Here is a 19684-nt window from a genome sequence, read left to right as displayed (position 1 = left end):
ACAGCTCTTACACTAAAAGGGCATTATCATAATTTTCATAATTTCACAGTATTATTCCAACCTCATAGAGTGGAAATACTGTATATATTAAAAGACAGGAAAATCACGTTTTTAACTGCACTGGGCCTTTAAATGAGTTGGAATGTCAAATGATCGATTGGTTTGAGTTGAATGACATTGCTTGAATCCCATTTCCCTGTCACGTGTGTTCTCCTTCTTTAAGGACATTCACAAATACATGATGATTTAGAAAAACCTTTATATAACAATAACCATTATGTTATCTGCACAGGATATCTCCAAAACTACTGATCTCATTAATAGTACAAAGCAAATGTAATGTTCTCTTGCTGATTACTGTATTTCAATTTGATATAATATAGCAGACTAATGTACAGGCCTAGTATTTCATTTGGTCATGGATTCAACATATTGCCATCTAAAGATTAGAGAACAGCCTGGCGATAGTGTCTGACAGACCAGCAGTATTGTTAACCTGGTAATGTGAGCGTCCCTCTGTCTCCCTCGTGTGGACAAAATTAGTAATGTCAATCTGCAGCGAATGAGCTTCAAGTGGGTCCTTCAGACTCGCGGTCTTTTTTGGATAATTCGTTGAACTTTCACGTGAAAACAGTCACAATGAAATGAGAACACAATGGTGCATTTACATTACCCATCGGACAAAACTTGATTCATTAATTGGCTCATTTTCAATTCTGCATCTCTCAAAGACGTGTCCCTCTATTTCTCTTTTTGTTTTGGTATCGCCAGCGACTATCGAAGTTGCACGCCTTCCCGACTCAGCCTACCTCAAGTAAACTACAATTGCACAGTAGCAGCAAATGCCCATATTCTTGCCCACAGCAGCACAACTACAAATGTATTCAAGCCACTAGAGATGTCCGTGTATTATGCTGCTATGCGCAGACACAGCACAGTATAGAGCCATACCAAACATATTACCTCTACGTTCTTCACAAACGTTCCGTGGTAGCACCCTTTTCATTTAATATAAGAGTTTTAATTAAGAAGGCTATACCAGACGCATATTCACTATACATTTATTTAACATTACCTTTACAATAAAATGTTCACTGAAATTACAGAATAAATATATGCACATATTTTCTTCAAATCTTTGTAAGAGAGAAAACATTAAAAGTGCCCCCTACAAAGCCGTTAGTGTCGATGAGATAATCCGATGCATGGTTTTTAAGAAAGTGCGTGAAATTCCAGAAAACCTTGAGCGTCATCATATAATATATTCACAAATGTTATTTTCATCCTTGGGAGAGCACGTCCTTGAGAATTGCACCCAGATATATAGTAGTCCTCTTTAATAATAATGATAATAATATATAAAATTAAATAGAACACTGAACCGTAATGTGTTACAGTATCTCTATTAATACGTGAGTGATAGTTCTGAGCAAACCCCTCACCACTGCAATGGGTCGAGTGCATGCAGCAAACTGCAATTCATTTTCTAAATGTTGTATTTAATTCCTACTAACTTCACGTGCACGGCACCCGGGCGTTTATATTTCCACCTGAAAGATAGCGAGACAGAAACACGAGCCCCAGTGGAGACATCCGGCTCCCGCACAGGGTTACTCCACCATTTGAGAGCTCATGAAGGGTTCAGTTTTGACGGGATATATTTTCGGATGTTGTGTTTTTTCCCGTGTCTCTATCCTCTTTCTCGTTCTCTCACTCTCCTCAGCATATAGACCAATCTGTTCCATATAAAAATAAGGGTTGATAACATTGCTGGCTACTCTGAAAAAAGGCACTTCATTGAATATCTGAGAATGGCCTTTCCTCCAAAGCGATTTTGGGGGAAAACTTTTTGTCATATAATATTTCATTTTAATAACATGCTGCTTTTTTGTTGAGTTTTTCTTCCGTGATTTTGTTCCGTTGGGGAAAAGGGAGAGTGTGTGTTTATACGTAGCTTATGCTAAACTCCGTGTGTTAGAACCGATATGATTTCTCCAGTACTTCGAGGTAATCCGGCTTGGTTTGGAGTTTGGCCCTTAACTCGAGGTAATCGCTTTGGGAGGGGTCAGGGTAGCAGCCTTTCCCTGCTGTGTACAGCAGCGTCTCCTTGAGACGTGCGTCCTGTTGTAAGTCCGGGTATTGCATACCAGGCGGGTGTGCATGTGCAACGTGCATGTCCTTGAGCTTCGGCACCGTTCCATACAGACAGTCTACGAAGCCGACAGTTGGCGTGGGTCTCTGGCTGTCAATCACGGTGGGACACAGCCCACTGTTCTCGTGAAAACTCGATATATCCCCTGTATTGTGGTTTACCGTGACGATAGTGTTGAGCTGTGAGTTAGACATGGCTAGGGTCCATTCCCTCTCCTTCTCTAAGAGAGTTCGGTAATTACTGTTGTTCTCTTTTGTTTCTGCAAACTGCCCCCCCTCCCCCTCCCCTACCTCTCCCTCCCGGGGCTTGTAAATGGGGTTGTTGCACATCTGCGTCACAGGGTGAGGAATGTAATCATAGACGTGACCGTGAGTGTGTGTGTGGCCAACGTGACCATGCGTGTGTGTATGTGTGTGACCGCTGGTTGGCTTTTCAGGTGAGCCTATGCTTCCACTGCTGGTCTGTCTCGGCGGATCCTCGAATATCCTGCACTGCATCTGGATTCCCGTCAGATCCACCTCAGAGCGTTTCCTAAAGGGCAGCTTCTTCCGTCTCCGCAGGACGAAGGCGAAGAGGCCCGCGGCCACGAAAACCGCTGAGATGAACAGAACGAGAAGACTGAGAATGAGGACTGATAGAGGCACCGGCCCCCTCCCCACAGCCTCCCCCAGACCAGAGCTACCGGTGGTCATGTCATCAGAGGGGAGGAGAGCTGGGGAGGGTCCGGATGAATACTTCAGCTCTGGACAGACGACTTCAGCATCCAGCGACCTCAGATCCTTCCCAAAGGCAAAATCAGGAGTCTTACAGATGACATCACTAACCATGATGACAGAGGACAGCTTCTCCATCCAGGTTTTGAGGGGGATGATGTCACAGGAGCAGTCCCAGGGGTTCTGATGAAGGTCCACCTGGACGATGGAATGCAGGTGTTCTAGAACGCCACGCACAGGAAGGGACAGGAAGTAGTTATTGCGGAGGTTGAGTCGCGCCAGGCTGGTGCCTGCGAAGGCGTCGGTCGGGAGAGTGCGTAGGAGGTTGTCATTGAGGAAAACAAGCTGAAGGCTGGGCATGAGAGAGAATGATGCCGGCTGGATCTCACGAATAACGTTATACTCAAAATAAAGATACCTCAACGTCTGTAAGCCCCGGAACATACCGGGAGTTAGCCTCTCAATGTCGTTCCCATTCAGATACAAACTCTTCAGGTTGGGAAGGTTGATAAATGCCCCTTCCTGGACATACGATATCCGGTTATTCCCCAAGTGTAGTAAATCCAAGCTGGAAAAGTTCCAGAAATCAGACCGGTAGATTTTCTGTATCAGATTTCCGCTCAGATAAAGTTTCTTGGCATTGAGAGGCCTGGGCAGGAGCTCTGAGATATTATGAAAGCCCTTCTCTTTACAGTTGACCGTTAGCCCCAGGTCGTTGATATGGAGGTTGCAGATACACCCAGAAGGGCAGACGATGGGGATGGGGGGGCGGGTCTGGTAGCCAGCTATGGGGGGCTGGTTCAGGCCGGGGTAGAGACTACGAGGGGTGGGAGGGTTTTTGGTTGGCCTGGGCCGTTTGGTGGGTTTGACATGTCTCTCTTTGTACTCCACAGACGACGCCGTGTTGTGGAACGAAGACAGCATGGAGGACGGTTTTGTTGGCCACGTGTTCTCGTTGTTGAACGGAGACCGAGGGATTCCCAGTTTGGCCTCGATTTCCGCATCTGAGAGTAACGGACAGAGCTCACTGCGTTTGATCTCTCGTAAATCTTTCCCGTGCAAGTGGAAGGGGTACTCGCAGGTGATCTCTCCTACCAGTGCTGTGTAGGGAACGCGTTCCAACCATGTTTTTAGCTGAACTATATCACACTCACAGATCCATGGATTCTCCTCTAGCTGAATCTCCATCAGGCTCCGCCCCACATATTCCAACGTGCCCTTATATGGTAATGTCTTTAACCGGTTTCCCCTCAGGTCCAGGTGTGTTAGTGACACCGACCTGAATAGATAGCTGGGCAGGACTGGTATCAGATTGTCATTTAGGATGAGTACTCTGAGTTTGTGGAGGTGCCTGAAGGCTCCGCTCTCTATCCTCTTGATGACATTATAGTCCGCCTGCAGGTATTCCAAGCTTTCCAGACCCAGGAAGGTGTCATTCCGGAAAACCTCTAGTTTGTTCTCATGCAGGAACAGCCGTTTCAGAATTCCCAATCCGTTAAATGCTCCGGCGTGGATGTCCTGGAGCGCGTTATTCCCCAGATTAATGGACACGGCGTTGTTGAGGTGAAGAAAACTGTTGAAGTACAGCTTCCTCATGGAGTTCCTCTGCAGGTTGAGTTTGAAGGGCCGTGTCCATGTCTGGGAGATCTGACTGACGTTCGTAAATCCTTTGCTGTCACAGTGGACGTGAAAGACGCCCTCTTTGACTTGGCAGTAGCAGGGCTCGAAGCAGGGCTCGTCGATCTCCTCCGAGTCCTCCAGCAGTGGGATTGGGGTGGTCCATCCTAGGGCTATGGTGCTCAGCAAGGTAACCCACAGCATCCTCACTGAGACCTGATGAAGTCACGGCTATGGCAAGCCACTTCACAGCACTGAGACCATAGACAAGAGAGGGAGAGTGAGAAGGGGCATAGACACAAACACACCACACACACACAGACAGACAGACACAGACATGCAGACAGACACAGACACACACACACACACACAGGCACACACACACACAGGCACACACACACACACACACACACACACACACACACACACACACACACACACACAAACACACACAGGGACAGCGGGGTGAAGAATGTGAAAAAGAGGAGAAAAAGAGACAGAGAGAGAGAAACCGTTAGTATTGCTGTCTCATGGAAATTGCACATGGAAATAAATGAACACAGTGACATTGGTGTATCAATGTAGCAACACTGACTGTTTAATTCATGACACACCAACCTAAAACAATTACAAGTATCCCTATTAGTCCATTGTTTAACGTTACCATATTTCCCGCTATGAGTACCGACCACCAGCCATCAATCAAACTCGGAGATGCTCAATGAATGAATGGGGTGGAGAGGAGAGGTGATCTCTCTGTATTTAATACATAGCAAACCTCTCGCGGAAAATCAGACACCGGAGTTCGCTTTGATGTTGTGAAAATGAACGACAGTGTGGTTTCGCCAGATGAATCACGCCATAGCGTGAGCTATACCCCCGTTAACCTAGGGACAGGGACATGTCATCAGGGCTCAAGGCACGGACCAGAGGGAACGAGAGGACGTTTGGGCAATATGCAGTGTTCTAATCAAACAACCTCAGGAAATACAGCTATTTGTTATAAGGGTATAACATTCAGGTGACAAATGATTGCATATCATTGTCTTCGGGGCAACTGCCGGGTTAAATGTTTGAGAACAAATTGATTGCAGATCGTTCATAGCCTACCAAAATAAGATATGTTTAGCCTAACCTCCATATGTAAATATAATATGCTATAGATGAACGGAGATGACATCAGCTGCTCAAGGGCTAGAGAGAAAAATACCAAAAAACGTATTTGTCATCTCCCCGCACGTGAATGCCCTCAGCCCCCGGTCCTTATGGTCATAGTAAACGGAAATTACATACATTTAGGACACGGTGCAACCTATGAAACGATTCCCTTCACCATCACCGGTGTTTGTGTCAAAACTGCACACACACACACACACACACACGCACGCACGCACGCACGCACGCACGCACGCACGCACGCACACACACACACACACACACACACACACACACACACACACACACACACACACACACACACACTACGATGAATAGCGCACTTTGTATGTTCCCAGTGCTCTGCCTCCACCATTTGGCTTGTATTGCAAATCAATGCGCTTTCCGTGGTGCTGAGATCCCATGGTAAACACACAAAGCTCCGGCAGGCGCTGTCCATTAAACCGGTGGTGCTGAAATAATACAAAATCCGAAAAACACTAAAAAGAGAGAAAACGTGTTCTCCCTTACTCTTTCCGATCGCTTAGCATTTCCACGTCCCACAGCGGTTGGTAAAGTGTTATATTCCTGGGTGTAAGCTGTTATATCCCGGGGTACCTACTCAGTTTAATGGCATCCAACTTCACATCGCCTGCTTTTGTGGTGCCCGTGTAGCGGGGGAGGTGAGATGTCCCGCGTGCCTTCCGTTATGGGCTGTTGAAAGAGGGAGAGAAGGAGAAACAAGAAAAATATGCATAGGAATGAGCCGTTCACATCCATACAGCATAACGCAATCAAACCCTGCACCTTGACCAAACCACAAACTGTTAGCACAGGGTAGATACATCGATTAAAGAAACACAGGTTCAATTATGGACACAATTCTCAATACGGCAAACGAAATGAAATAATAAATAAATACATTGAAAATGTCTGTTGTATCTCAAAGAACTGGCAAACCCGAATTATGAAACAAACGTGGGAATGTAAAGGCAATAGAAATGAAACCTATATAAGGTAAGGAAAAGAAGCTGTTGGAATGCGAGCCGAGCGCTATGCAGGTGCTTTCGTCGTGACATCGGCTCGAAACCGTTGAATGTGGGAAACAAATGCTCATTGATCAGATAGGATAGCCAGATTCCTCTGCTCCATTCTCACCATCAACGAGTGTGTTCCTTTCCCTCCCACGTCCGTGGCTTAGCTATATGCAATAAGGATACACATTAACACATACACACTTTCACACACGCACCACTCACCTGACTTTGGCACAGCAATTTAACAGCATCCGGAAAAAAGCACCACTAGTTTAAAGATTGTTGGATCTCTCTCTTTCCTTCTATGCCTCTCTTCCTGACGAGATTTTCCCGTTGCTCTCTCTCTCTCTCTCTCTCTCTCCCTCTCCCTCTCCTCTCCCTCTCTCTCTCTCTCTCTCTCTATCTCTCTCTGTCTATCTCTCTCTCTCTCCCTCTCCCTCCCTCTCTCTCTCCCTCTCCCTCTCCCTCTCTCTCTCTCTCTCTCTCTCTCTCTCTCTCTCTATCTCTCTATGTCCCTTGCTCTCTCTCCTACCGTTGTGGCTCAGGCAAAGAGAGAGAAAATGAAGACGTGATTGGAATGCAATGTTCTCTCTTTTTTTCTATCCACTTTGCTTATGATGCAGGTCCTCAGCTTGCTTCCTTTCCACGTACGAACGTTCAACAGTATAGCCAGACGAAACTGCACTCTCCTTGGCTTAAGCTTCCCAGCTCTGTCCGATGCGCCAACCTGCTGTGGATCAAAAGTCTATTTTTCCTTCGCCTCTTTTTAAGACGTCACTGGAAGGAGGTTTAAGTGAAGAGAGAGGGAGCAGCTAGCGAGAGAGGGAGCAACTAGCGAGAGAGGGAGAATACGGGGGGAGTGGAGGGGACATTGGCGTTGGTTGTGTATGGTGTCGGCCTTGCTGAGAGGAGGAGCGCTCTGACTGGTCGCAATAGGAGCGCTCTCTCTCTCTCTCTCTCTCTTTCTCTCTCTGTTGGAAAGGAGAGAGAGGTGTGTGCGTGGCGGGTGGTTCTGCTTCTCTGAGGCAGCAGACCTGTGGATGACAAGCAAAGCGAGGCGGAGACCAGGGAGCAGAGAGGCAGTGGATTTGTTTTTTGAATCTTTGGCTACTCTTTACAGAAAATGACTAACTTGAATACGTTGACTTGATACAGTTCACCCTACAGTTTATCTTGTGTCTTTTTGGGTCTAAGCATACGATTCAACTACACTGGACTGTCCCATCTCCTAAATATGTTTTTTTTTTCTCAATTCAATTCATTTCAAGGGGCTTTATTGGCATGGGAAACATGTGTTAACATTGTCAAAGCAAGTGAGGTAGATAATAATATACATATTTGTATATATATATATTTTCTCTCTCTCTCTCTCTCTCTCTCTCTCTCTCTCTTTCTCTCTCTCTCTTTCTCTCTTTCTCTCTCTCTCGCTCTCTCTCTGAAAAGAAGGGAGGGTAGCCATTGGCTCCTGACAGTTTCTCTCCGTTCGATCTCACTGCAGCAGTCACCGTGCTGTGAGTGGAAAGGAAGTGCTCATACTCTGTTCCGTGCCTTTCCGCGCGCAGCCTCCAGCGGGCAATACAACCCCGCATGAGAGCCCGGTAGACTTTGTTCAATTCGACATTACCATGGTCAAGACCAAACATCAATTTTCTCGTTGGTTTTGGGTTGGTTTTTTCGAATAAGATTTCATGATTACACCTCTGACATCTAAAATGAATAGTCTATCCTAAGCCTACTTCCCTTAATCTTGACCTGTTCAGGATTTAACGATGTCTGTTGTGATTCTGGATGTCTGTTGTGATTCTGGATAAGAACTGAAATCACTGTTCAATTCTCCTATGTGAAAAGAAGAGATGCATTGTATCTGAGCTTAGTTCATAGGCTATGGGAATTATATTGTGGTAGCATGAGTCAGGTAGATTTTGGATCTTTCGGCAGCCCCAGGCTGTACAGTATCTGTGTCCCAGATTTTGTCCCAAAATAAACCCCCATTGGCACACACACTCCCACACGTTCACGCCCAGCCTGACACAGCCTAAGAGATAAGAGAGGAGAGTTCATTAGTGCCTGGCCAGCTGTCACAGAACTAGATACCAGGGTCACCAATATAAGGCATGGCATATGGCTCTGGAGATAGGAGGACAGAGTCTACTAACTCACATCTACTAGAGAAGATAACCAAGGCCGATATTCTAGGGCCAGGTTTCAGGGTGCTAAATAGCAGAGACAAGAGGGAAATATGAGTAAGAGAGAGAGAGGGAGAGAGAGAGAAAGAGTGAGAGAGAGAACTTAAGATAGGGTGTGTTTGAGAGGGGTTAAGGAGATAAGGTTACGAGAGACTATTTGGTAGCAGCTGGTATAGTAAAACTGTCTGTCATGTTTCTCTGGACAGACCTATCATTCATGTCCAGCCTGTCAGACAGCCAGCTGGTGCTGCTGCTGCCACACAGTCACTCAGAGAGTCAGTCATTTAGCTGCTGCTGCTGCTGCCACACAGTCACTCAGAGAGTCAGTCATTTAGCTGGTGCTGCTGCTGCCACACAGTCACTCAGAGAGTCAGTCATTTAGCTGCTGCTGCTGCTGCCACACAGTCACTCAGAGAGTCAGTCATTTAGCTGGTGCTGCTGCTGCCACACAGTCACTCAGAGAGTCAGTCATTTAGCTGCTGCTGCTGCTGCCACACAGTCACTCAGAGAGTCAGTCATTTAGCTGCTGCTGCTGCCACACAGTCACACAGAGAGTCAGTCATTTAGCTGGTGCTGCTGCCAAACAGTCACTCAGAGAGTCAGTCATTTAGCTGCTGCTGCCACACAGTCACCCAGAGAGTCAGTCATTTAGCTGCTGCTGCTGCTGCCACACAGTCACTCAGAGAGTCAGTCATTTAGCTGCTGCTGCTGCTGCCACACAGTCACTCAGAGAGTCAGTCATTTAGCTGGTGCTGCTGCTGCCACACAGTCACTCAGAGAGTCAGTCATTTAGCTGCTGCTGCTGCTGCCACACAGTCACTCAGAGAGTCAGTCATTTAGCTGGTGCTGCTGCTGCCACACAGGCACTCAGAGAGTCAGTCATTTAGCTGCTGCTGCTGCTGCCACACAGTCACTCAGAGAGTCAGTCATTTAGCTGCTGCTGCTGCCACACAGTCACACAGAGAGTCAGTCATTTAGCTGGTGCTGCTGCCAAACAGTCACTCAGAGAGTCAGTCATTTAGCTGCTGCTGCCACACAGTCACCCAGAGAGTCAGTCATTTAGCTGCTGCTGCTGCTGCCACACAGTCACTCAGAGAGTCAGTCATTTAGCTGCTGCTGCTGCCACACAGTCACTCAGAGAATCAGTCATTTAGCTGCTGCTGCCACACAGTCACTCAGAGAGTCAGTCATTTAGCTGGTGCTGGTGCTGCCACACAGTCACTCAGAGAGTCAGTCATTTAGCTGCTGCTGCTGCCACACAGTCACACAGAGAGTCAGTCATTTAGCTGCTGCTGCTGCCACACAGTCACTCAGAGAGTCAGTCATTTAGCTGCTGCTGCCACACAGTCACCCAGAGAGTCACTCATTTAGCTGCTGCTGCTGCTGCCACACAGTCACTCAGAGAGTCAGTCATTTAGCTGCTGCTGCCACACAGTCACTCAGAGAGTCAGTCATTTAGCTGCTGCTGCCACACAGTCACCCAGAGAGTCAGTCATTTAGCTGCTGCTGCTGCCACACAGTCACTCAGAGAATCAGTCATTTAGCTGCTGCTGCCACACAGTCACTCAGAGAGTCAGTCATTTAGCTGGTGCTGGTGCTGCCACACAGTCACTCAGAGAGTCAGTCATTTAGCTGCTGCTGCCACACAGTCACTCAGAGAATCAGTCATTTAGCTGGTGCTGCTGCTGCCACACAGTCACTCAGAGAGTTAGTCATTTAGCTGGTGCTGCTGCTGCCACACAGTCACTCAGAGAGTCAGTCATTTAGCTGCTGCTGCTGCTGCCACACAGTCACTCAGAGAATCAGTCATTTAGCTGCTGCTGCTGCCACACAGTCACTCAGAGAATCAGTCATTTAGCTGCTGCTGCTGCCACACAGTCACTCAGAGAATCAGTCATTTAGCTGCTGCTGCTGCCACACAGTCACTCAGAGAGTCAGTCATTTAGCTGCTGCTGCTGCCACACAGTTACTCAGAGAGTCAGTCATTTAGCTGGTGCTGCTGCTGCCACACAGTCACTCAGAGAGTCAGTCATTTAGCTGCTGCTGCCACACAGTCACTCAGAGAGTCAGTCATTTAGCTGGTGCTGGTGCTGCCACACAGTCACTCAGAGAGTTAGTCATTTAGCTGGTGCTGCTGCTGCCACACAGTCACTCAGAGAGTCAGTCATTTAGCTGCTGCTGCCACAAAGTCACTCAGAGAATCAGTCATTTAGCTGCTGCTGCCACACAGTCACTCAGAGAGTCAGTCATTTAGCTGGTGCTGCTGCCACACAGTCACTCAGAGAGTCAGTCATTTAGCTGGTGCTGCTGCCACACAGTCACTCAGAGAGTCAGTCATTTAGCTGGTGCTGGTGCTGCCACACAGTCACTCAGAGAGTTCGTCATTTAGCTGCTGCTGCTGCCACACAGTCACTCAGAGAGTCAGTCATTTAGCTGGTGCTGCTGCCACACAGTCACTCAGAGAGTCAGTCATTTAGCTGGTGCTGCTGCCACACAGTCACTCAGAGAGTCAGTCATTTAGCTGGTGCTGGTGCTGCCACACAGTCACTCAGAGAGTTAGTCATTTAGCTGCTGCTGCTGCCACACAGTCACTCAGAGAGTCAGTCATTTAGCTGGTGCTGCTGCCACACAGTCACTCAGAGAGTCAGTCGGCAACTGCTCCGCCCTCAACCGTAAGGCTCTCCAGAGGGTAGTGAGGTCTGCACAACGCATCATCGGGGGCAAACTACCTGCCCTCCAGGACACCTACACCACCCGATGTTACAGGAAGGCCATAAAGATCATCAAGGACATCTACCACCCGAGCCACTGCCTGTTCACCCCGCTATCATCCAGAAGGCGAGGTCAGTACAGGTGCATCAAAGCTGGGACCGAGAGACTGAAAAACAGCTTCTATCTCAAGGCCATCAGACTGTTAAACAGCCACCACTAACACTGAGTGGCTGCTGCCAACACACTGACACTGACTCAACTCCAGCCACTTTAATAATGGGAATTGATGGGAAATGATGTAAATATATCACTAGCCACTTTAAACAATGCTACCTTATATAATGTTACTTACCCTACATTATTCATCTCATATGCATACGTATATACTGTACTCTATATCATCGACTGCATCCTTATGTAATACATGTATCACTAGCCACTTTAACTATGCCACTTTGTTTACATACTCATCTCATATGTATATACTGTACTCGATACCATCTACTGTATCTTGCCTATGCTGCTCTGTACCATCACTCATTCATATATCCTTATGTACATATTCTTTATCCCCTTACACTGTGTATAAGACAGTAGATTAGGAATTGTTATTTAGATTTCTTGTTGGTTATTACTGCATTGTCGGAACTAGAAGCACAAGCATTTCGCTACACTCGCATTAACATCTGCTAACCATGTGTATGTGACAAATAAAATTTGATTTGATTTGATTTTGATTCATTTAGCTGCTGCTGCTGCCACACAGTCACTCAGAGAGTCAGTCATTTAGCTGCTGCTGTTGCCACACAGTCACTCAGAGAGTCAGTCATTTAGCTGGTGCTGCTCCTGCCACACAGTCACTCAGAGAGTCAGTCATTTAGCTGCTGCTGGTGCTGCCACACAGTCACTCAGAGAGTCAGTCATTTAGCTGCTGCTGGTGCTGCCACACAGTCACTCAGAGAGTCAGTCATTTAGCTGCTGCTGGTGCTGCCACACAGTCACTCAGAGAGTCAGTCATTTAGCTGCTGCTGCTGCCACACAGTCACTCAGAGAGTCAGTCAGACAGAGAACACTAGGCTACAACTTCTCCGTGTCTGGACACCAACACTTCTCTAGCACCATCGTCAGCATCAGGCTTTACTCCAGGCTCACCTTCGACATAACAATCTTACCTTGACATGTCAATACAGGTATCCCATCGTCAGGGTATCGGGCCCAATGCCAAAACAAATCCTCACCAGCTGACCTGTCATGGCTTAAGTACAGTGACCTTGGAAGACTGCAAAACTAACGGAAACTAAAGGAAAACGAAAGGAGAAGTAAATGAAAACTAAAGCAAAATGAAATAAAAAACGAAATAAAAACTAAAGGAAACTTAAGGAAACTAAATAAAAACTAAAGGAAACTAAAGGAAAAGTAAAAGAAACTAAAGGAAAAGTAAAGGAAAACTGAAACTAAAGGAAATTACTTTTCAATGAAAACTTTTCACTTTCCACCATTAACCTCCCACTGGCTCCCCATCCCTCTCCCCTGTGTATCCCAGGTGTGGGATCTGAGTGATGTCCCATGTCCCCTGTCATTGCCGGGTATGGAGTTCTCAGTGAAGTGAGTAGTTCTAAGTGCTTCCCCTGTTTCTCCCTGGCCTCCTCTGCTGGAACCTTGTGTTCCCATGAGAACATGTCTGAGTCTCTGTGGTCTGTCTGTCTGTCTGCCACTCAGAGGAATCACACAGACTGTCTGAGTTTGTTAGGAACTCTACAGAAGAGAGGAGGGAACAAAGGGGAACATAGGGATGATCAAGGACAGGAGACACACACATATGACACACACACACAGACTCACATTATTACATGTCTGAGAGAAGGAATGAAGACAACAGCTCCCCTACTGGAGATTATTATATTATACAGTCAGGACCACTGGTCAAGGATTCTAACATCTCTCCCTCTCCTTCTCCCTCTCCCTCTCCCTCTCCCCTCCCCCCCTCTCTCTCTCCCTCTCCCTCTCCCTCCCCCCCCTCTCTCTCTCTCTCTCTCTCCCCTCTCTCTCTCTCTCTCTCTCTCTCTCTCTCTCTCTCTCTCTCTCTCTCTCTCTCTCTCTCTCTCTCTCTCTCTCTCTCAAATCAATTCAAAGGGCTTCATTAGCAATGGAAACACATGTTGACATTGCCAAAGCAAGTGATGTTAGGAATTTGAGCTCAGTGTCCACCTCATTTAGTGGGCAGTGTGCACCATAGCCTGTCTTCTCTTGAGAGCCAGGTCTGCCTACGGCTGCCTCTCTCAATAGCAAGGCAATGCTCACTGAGTTTGTACGTAGTCAAAGCTTCCCTTCATTTCGGGTCAGTCAAATTTAGGGGTCAGTCATTATAGTCAGGTATAAAACAATATAAATGAAAAATATACATGTTAGCACGAACACACAGAAACAACAGATTTATCACGCATCTTGTCACAGACAGTGTAGTATAACACACAGTCCCAATCATACACAAACCAGCCTGGCATCTACCCCTGGCTGGAAGCACTACATCTCCTCAGCAGAAAAAAACAGGGAACCTCTTTTGTAATTCAGCATGCGGCAACAGATGGACTCGCCAGACATGGGGCTGTAGCTGTCACACACACACACACACACACACACACACACACACACACACACACACACACACACACACACACACACACACACACACACACACACACACACACACACACACACACACACACACACACACACACACACACACACACACACACACACACACACACACACACTGCATGCGTGACAGCTGAACAAGGTTACCATTTCTGGCTTTCTGTTCATTATTGCAGGGCATGCACTCAATGTTGCATCATTACTCACTCTATCCCTCAGACAGACACAAACACACACACACACAACCGTGCGCACGCGCACACGCACACGCGCACACACACACACACACACACACACACACACACACACACACACACACACACACACACACACACACACACACACACACACACACACACACATACACACACACACACACACACGCACACGCACACATGCGCACACGCACACACACACACGCACCCGCACACGCAGATGCACATGCAAACGCACACATGCCAACACACCCACTCAATAACACAGAGTTTTATATGTAAGGAAATATGAAAGCTGGCAGAGGGGAGAGATGACGGAGAATGAGTGGGTATGTTGGGGTCGTGTTGACACCAGGTAAAAATAGAAACATGTAATCTTAGTGTCTCGAAATACCGCCAATCAAACCGATCAAAGGACTCTAAGGTGTAGACTTGATGGGGTTGTGGGATGTCTGTGTGTGGGTGAGGTCTAACTTTACTGTCCTTTGGCTTCCAAAAGTCTTCAAAATTATATTAAAACAAGGGGGGTGGGATCATTTCAACAGTACCCAAAATGAAGAATGGCATTTTATTCTTAGTGGTTAGGTTAATAATTACAATTAGAGTTAGAATTAGGGTTAGGGTTATGGTTAGGGTCAGGGTCAGGGTCAGGGTCAGGGTCAGGGTCAGGGTTAGGTTTAGGGTCAGGGTTAGGGTTAGGGTTAGGTTTAGGGTAAGGGTTAGGGTCTGGGTCAGGGTTAGGTTTAGGGTCAGGGTTAGGGTTAGGGTTAGGTTTAGGGTAAGGGTTAGGGTCAAGGTCAGGGTAAGGGTAAGGTTTAGTGTTATGGTCAGGGTTAGGGTTAGGGTCAGGTTCAGGGTCAGGGTTAGGTTTAGGGTTAGGGTCAGGGTTAGGTTTAGGGTTAGGAGTTTGGGGTTAAGGAAAATAAATCATTTTTTAAAATGGGAATACATTTTTGGTCCCCACTTGGATAGTAAAACCAATACGTGTGTGTGTATCTGTGTGCATGTGTGTGTTTGACAGTTGTAAGGTGAGTCAGCAATCAACATAATGCTGTCAAACCCTAGTTGAAAAGAATCATCTCCCTACTGAAACCACCCATCCATGCACACACTGATATACACATTTCCTCTAGCCCTCTTGCTACTTTACAGAGATGTTGTAGAAACTGTGGCAAGCACTCAACATTCCTGTACTTCATATACAATAAACCAAGTGAACCTAAACATTCCTGTACTTCATATACAGTATAACCAAGTACACCTCAACATTTCTGTACTTCATATACAGTATAACCAAGTACACCTCAACATTCCTGTACTACATATACAGTATAACCAAGTACACCTCAAAATTCATGTAAATCATATATAGTAAACCTAGTACACCTCAACATTCCTGTACTTCATATACAGTATAACCAAGTACACCTCAACATTCCTGTACTTCATATACAGTTTAACCAAGTACACCTCAACATTTCTGTACTTCATATACACTATACACATGTACACCTCAACATTACTGTACTTCATATACAGTAAACCGAGTACACCTCAACATTCCTGTACTTCATTTACAGTATAACCAATTACACCTCATTCCTGTACTTCATACACAGTAAACCAAGTACACCTCAGCCTTCCTGTACTTCATATACAGTAAACCTAGTACACCTCAACATTCTTGTACTTCATTTACAGTATAACCAAATACAACTCAACATTCCTGTACTTCATTTACAGTATAACCAAGTACACCTCAACATTCCTGTACTTCATATACAGTATGACCATGTACACCTCATTCCTGTACTTCATATACAGTATAACCAAGTACACCTCAACATTCCTGTACTTCATATACAGTAAACCTAGTACACCTCAACATTCCTGTACTTCATTTACAGTATAACCAAGTACACCTCACATTCCTGTACTTCATATACAGTAAACTTAGTACACCTCAACATTCCTGTACTTCTTATACAGTATAACCAAGTACACCTCAACATTCCTGTACTTAATTTTACAGTATAACAAAGTACACCTCAACATTACTGTACTTCATATACAGTAAACCGAGTACACCTCAACATTCCTGTACTTAATTTTACAGTATAACAGAGTACACCTCAACATTCCTGTACTTCATATACAGTATAACCAATTACACCTCATTCCTGTACTTCATACACAGTAAACCAAGTACACCTCAGCCTTCTTGTACTTCATATACAGTAAACCTAGAACACCTCAACATTACTGTACTTCATTTACAGTATAATCAAGTACACCTCATCATTCCTGTACTACATACACAGTATAACCAAGTACACCTCAAAATTCCTGTACTTCATTTAAAGTATAACCAAGTACACCTCACATTCCTGTAGTTCATATACAGTAAACGTAGTACACCTCAACATTCCTGTACTTCTTAAACAGTATAACCAAGTACACCTCAACATTCCTGTACTTAATTTTACAGTATAACCAAGTACACCTCAACATTCCTGTACTTCATTTACAGTATAACCAATACACCTCATTCCTGTACTTCATACACAGTAAACCAAGTACACCTCAGCCTTCCTGTACTTCATATACAGTAAACCTAGTACACATCAACATTACTGTACTTCATTTACAGTATAACCAAGTACACCTCACATTCCTGTACTTCATATACAGTAAACCAATTACACCTCAACATTCCTGTACTTCATATACTCTATAAACATTTACACCTCAACATTACTTTACTTCATATACAGTAAACCGAGTACACCTCAACATTCCTGTACTTCATTTACAGTATAACCAATTACACCTCATTCCTGTACTTCATACACAGTAAACCAAGTACACCTCAGCCTTCCTGTACTTCATATACAGTAAACCTAGTACACATCAACATTACTGTACTTCATTTACAGTATAATCAAGTACACCTCATCATTCCTGTACTACATATACAGTATAATCAAGTACACCTCATCATTCCTGTACTACATATACAGTATAACCAAGTACACCTCAACATTCCTGTACTTCATATACAGTAAACCTAGTACACCTCAACATTCCTGTACTTAATTTTACAGTATAACCAAGTACACATCACATTCCTGTACTTCATATACAGTTTAACCAAGTACACCTCACATTCCTGTACTTCATATACAGTTTAACCAAGTAAACCTCAACATTCCTGTACTTCATATACAGTATAATCAAGTACACCTCAACATTCCTGTACTTCATATACAGTATAACCAAGTAAACCTCAACATTCCTGTACTTCAAATACAGTATAACCAAGTACACCTCAACATTCCTGTACTTCATTTACAGTATAACCAATTACACCTCATTCCTGTACTTCATATACAGTAAACCGAGTACACCTCAACATTCCTGTACTTAATTTACAGTATAACCAAGTACACCTCAACATTCCTGTACTTCATATACAGTATAACCAAGTACACCTCATCATTCCTGTACTTCATATACAGTATAACCAAGTACACCTCAACATTCCTGTACTTCATTTAAAGTATAACCTAGTACACCTCAACATTCCTGTACTTAATTTTACAGTATAACCAAGTACACCTCAACATTCCTGTACTTCATTTACAGTATAACCAAGTACACCTCACATTCCTGTACTTCATATACAGTAAACTTAGTACACCTCAACATTCCTGTACTTCTTATACAGTATAACCAAGTACACCTCAACATTCCTGTACTTCATTTTCAGTACAACCAAGTACACCTCAACATTCCTGTACTTCATATACAGTAAACGTAGTACACCTCAACATTCCTGTACTTCATATATAGTAAACTGAGTACACCTCAACGTTCCTGTACTTTATTTTCAGTATAACCAAGTACACCTCAGCCTTCCCGTACTTCATATACAGTAAACCTAGTACACCGCAACATTACTGTACTTCATATACACTATATAAAAGTACACCTCAACATTCCTGTACTTCATATACAGTAAACCTAGTACACCTCAACATTCATGTACTTAATTTTACAGTATAACCAAGTACACCTCAACATTCATGTACTTCATTTACAGTATAACCAAGTACACCTCAACATTCATGTACTTCATATACAGTATAACCAAGTACACCTCAACATTCCTGTACTTCATATACAGTATAACCTAGTACACCTCAACATTCCTGTCCTTCATACATAACCATGTACACCTCAACATTCCCGTTCTTCATATATAACCATGTACACCTCAACATTCCTGTACTTCATATACAGTATAACCAAGTACACCTCAACATTCATGTACTTCATGTACACTATAACCAAGTACACCTCAACATTCAGGTACTTCATGTACAGGATAACCAAGTACACCTCAACATTCCAGTACTTCATATACACTATTGCCAAGTACACCTCAACATTTCTATATTTCATATACAGTATAACCAAGTACACCTCAACATTCCTGTACTTCATGTGCAGTATGACCAAGTACACGTCAACATTCCTGTACTTCATATACACTATAGCCAAGTACACCTCAACATTTCTGTATTTCATATTCAGTATAACCAAGTACACCTCAACATTCATGTACTTCATATACAGTATAACCAAGCACACCTCAACATTCCAGTCCTTCATACATAACCATGTACACCTCAACATTCCCGTTCTTCATATATAACCATGTACACCTCAACATTCCTGTACTCCATTTAAAAATAACAAAGTACACCTCGAACATTCATGTACCTCATATACAGTATAATCAAGTACACCTCAACATTCCTGTACTTCATATACAGTAAACTTAGTACACATCAACATTCCTGTACTTCATATACAGTAAACTTAGTACACCTCAACATTCATGTACTTCATATACAGTAAACCTAGTACACCTCAACATTCCTGTACTTCATTTACAGTATAACCAAGTACACCTCAACATTCCTGTACTTCATTTACAGTATAATCATGTACATCTCAACATTCCTGTACTTCATATACAGTAAACTTAGTACACCTCAACATTCCTGTACTTCATTTACAGTATAACCAAGTACACCTCAACATTCCTGTACTTCATATACAGTATACCAAGTACACCTCAACATTCCTGTACTTCATTTACAGTATAACCAAGTACACCTCAACATTCCTGTACTTCATATACAGTATAAAGCTAGTACACCTCAACATTCCTGTA

General features: G+C 44.5%; 1 protein-coding gene across 2 annotated transcripts; it reads right to left on the bottom strand.

Annotated features, from left to right (window-relative positions):
- Nucleotides 1-1045: 1045 nt before the first annotated feature.
- LOC135546675 (SLIT and NTRK-like protein 3) lies at nucleotides 1046-7027 on the bottom strand. 2 transcript variants are annotated; one of them, XM_064975288.1, is made up of 3 exons: nucleotides 6897-7027; nucleotides 6260-6351; nucleotides 1046-4736 (listed from the first exon to the last, which is right to left on the bottom strand). In XM_064975288.1, exon 3 carries the CDS (start codon nucleotides 4684-4686, stop codon nucleotides 1975-1977), a length of 2712 nt encoding a protein of 903 aa, XP_064831360.1. In that variant the 5' UTR covers nucleotides 4687-4736; nucleotides 6260-6351; nucleotides 6897-7027; the 3' UTR covers nucleotides 1046-1974. The 2 variants fall into 2 exon arrangements, with proteins under 2 accessions (XP_064831360.1, XP_064831361.1); XM_064975289.1 differs by lacking the exon at nucleotides 6897-7027 and adding an exon at nucleotides 6796-6875.
- Nucleotides 7028-19684: the final 12657 nt, after the last annotated feature.

Source organism: Oncorhynchus masou, chromosome 9 (genome assembly GCF_036934945.1).
Source record: "Oncorhynchus masou masou isolate Uvic2021 chromosome 9, UVic_Omas_1.1, whole genome shotgun sequence".
Lineage (NCBI taxonomy): Eukaryota > Metazoa > Chordata > Actinopteri > Salmoniformes > Salmonidae > Oncorhynchus > Oncorhynchus masou.
Note: the sequence above shows the minus strand (reverse complement) of the source record. Positions and strands in the feature narration are given on the sequence as shown.

Bases quoted from the DNA above. Each gene is read 5' to 3' on its own strand.
- LOC135546675 (XM_064975288.1), bottom strand. From the start codon at position 4,686: ATGCTGTGGGTTACCTTGCTGAGCACCATAGCCCTAGGATGGACCACC.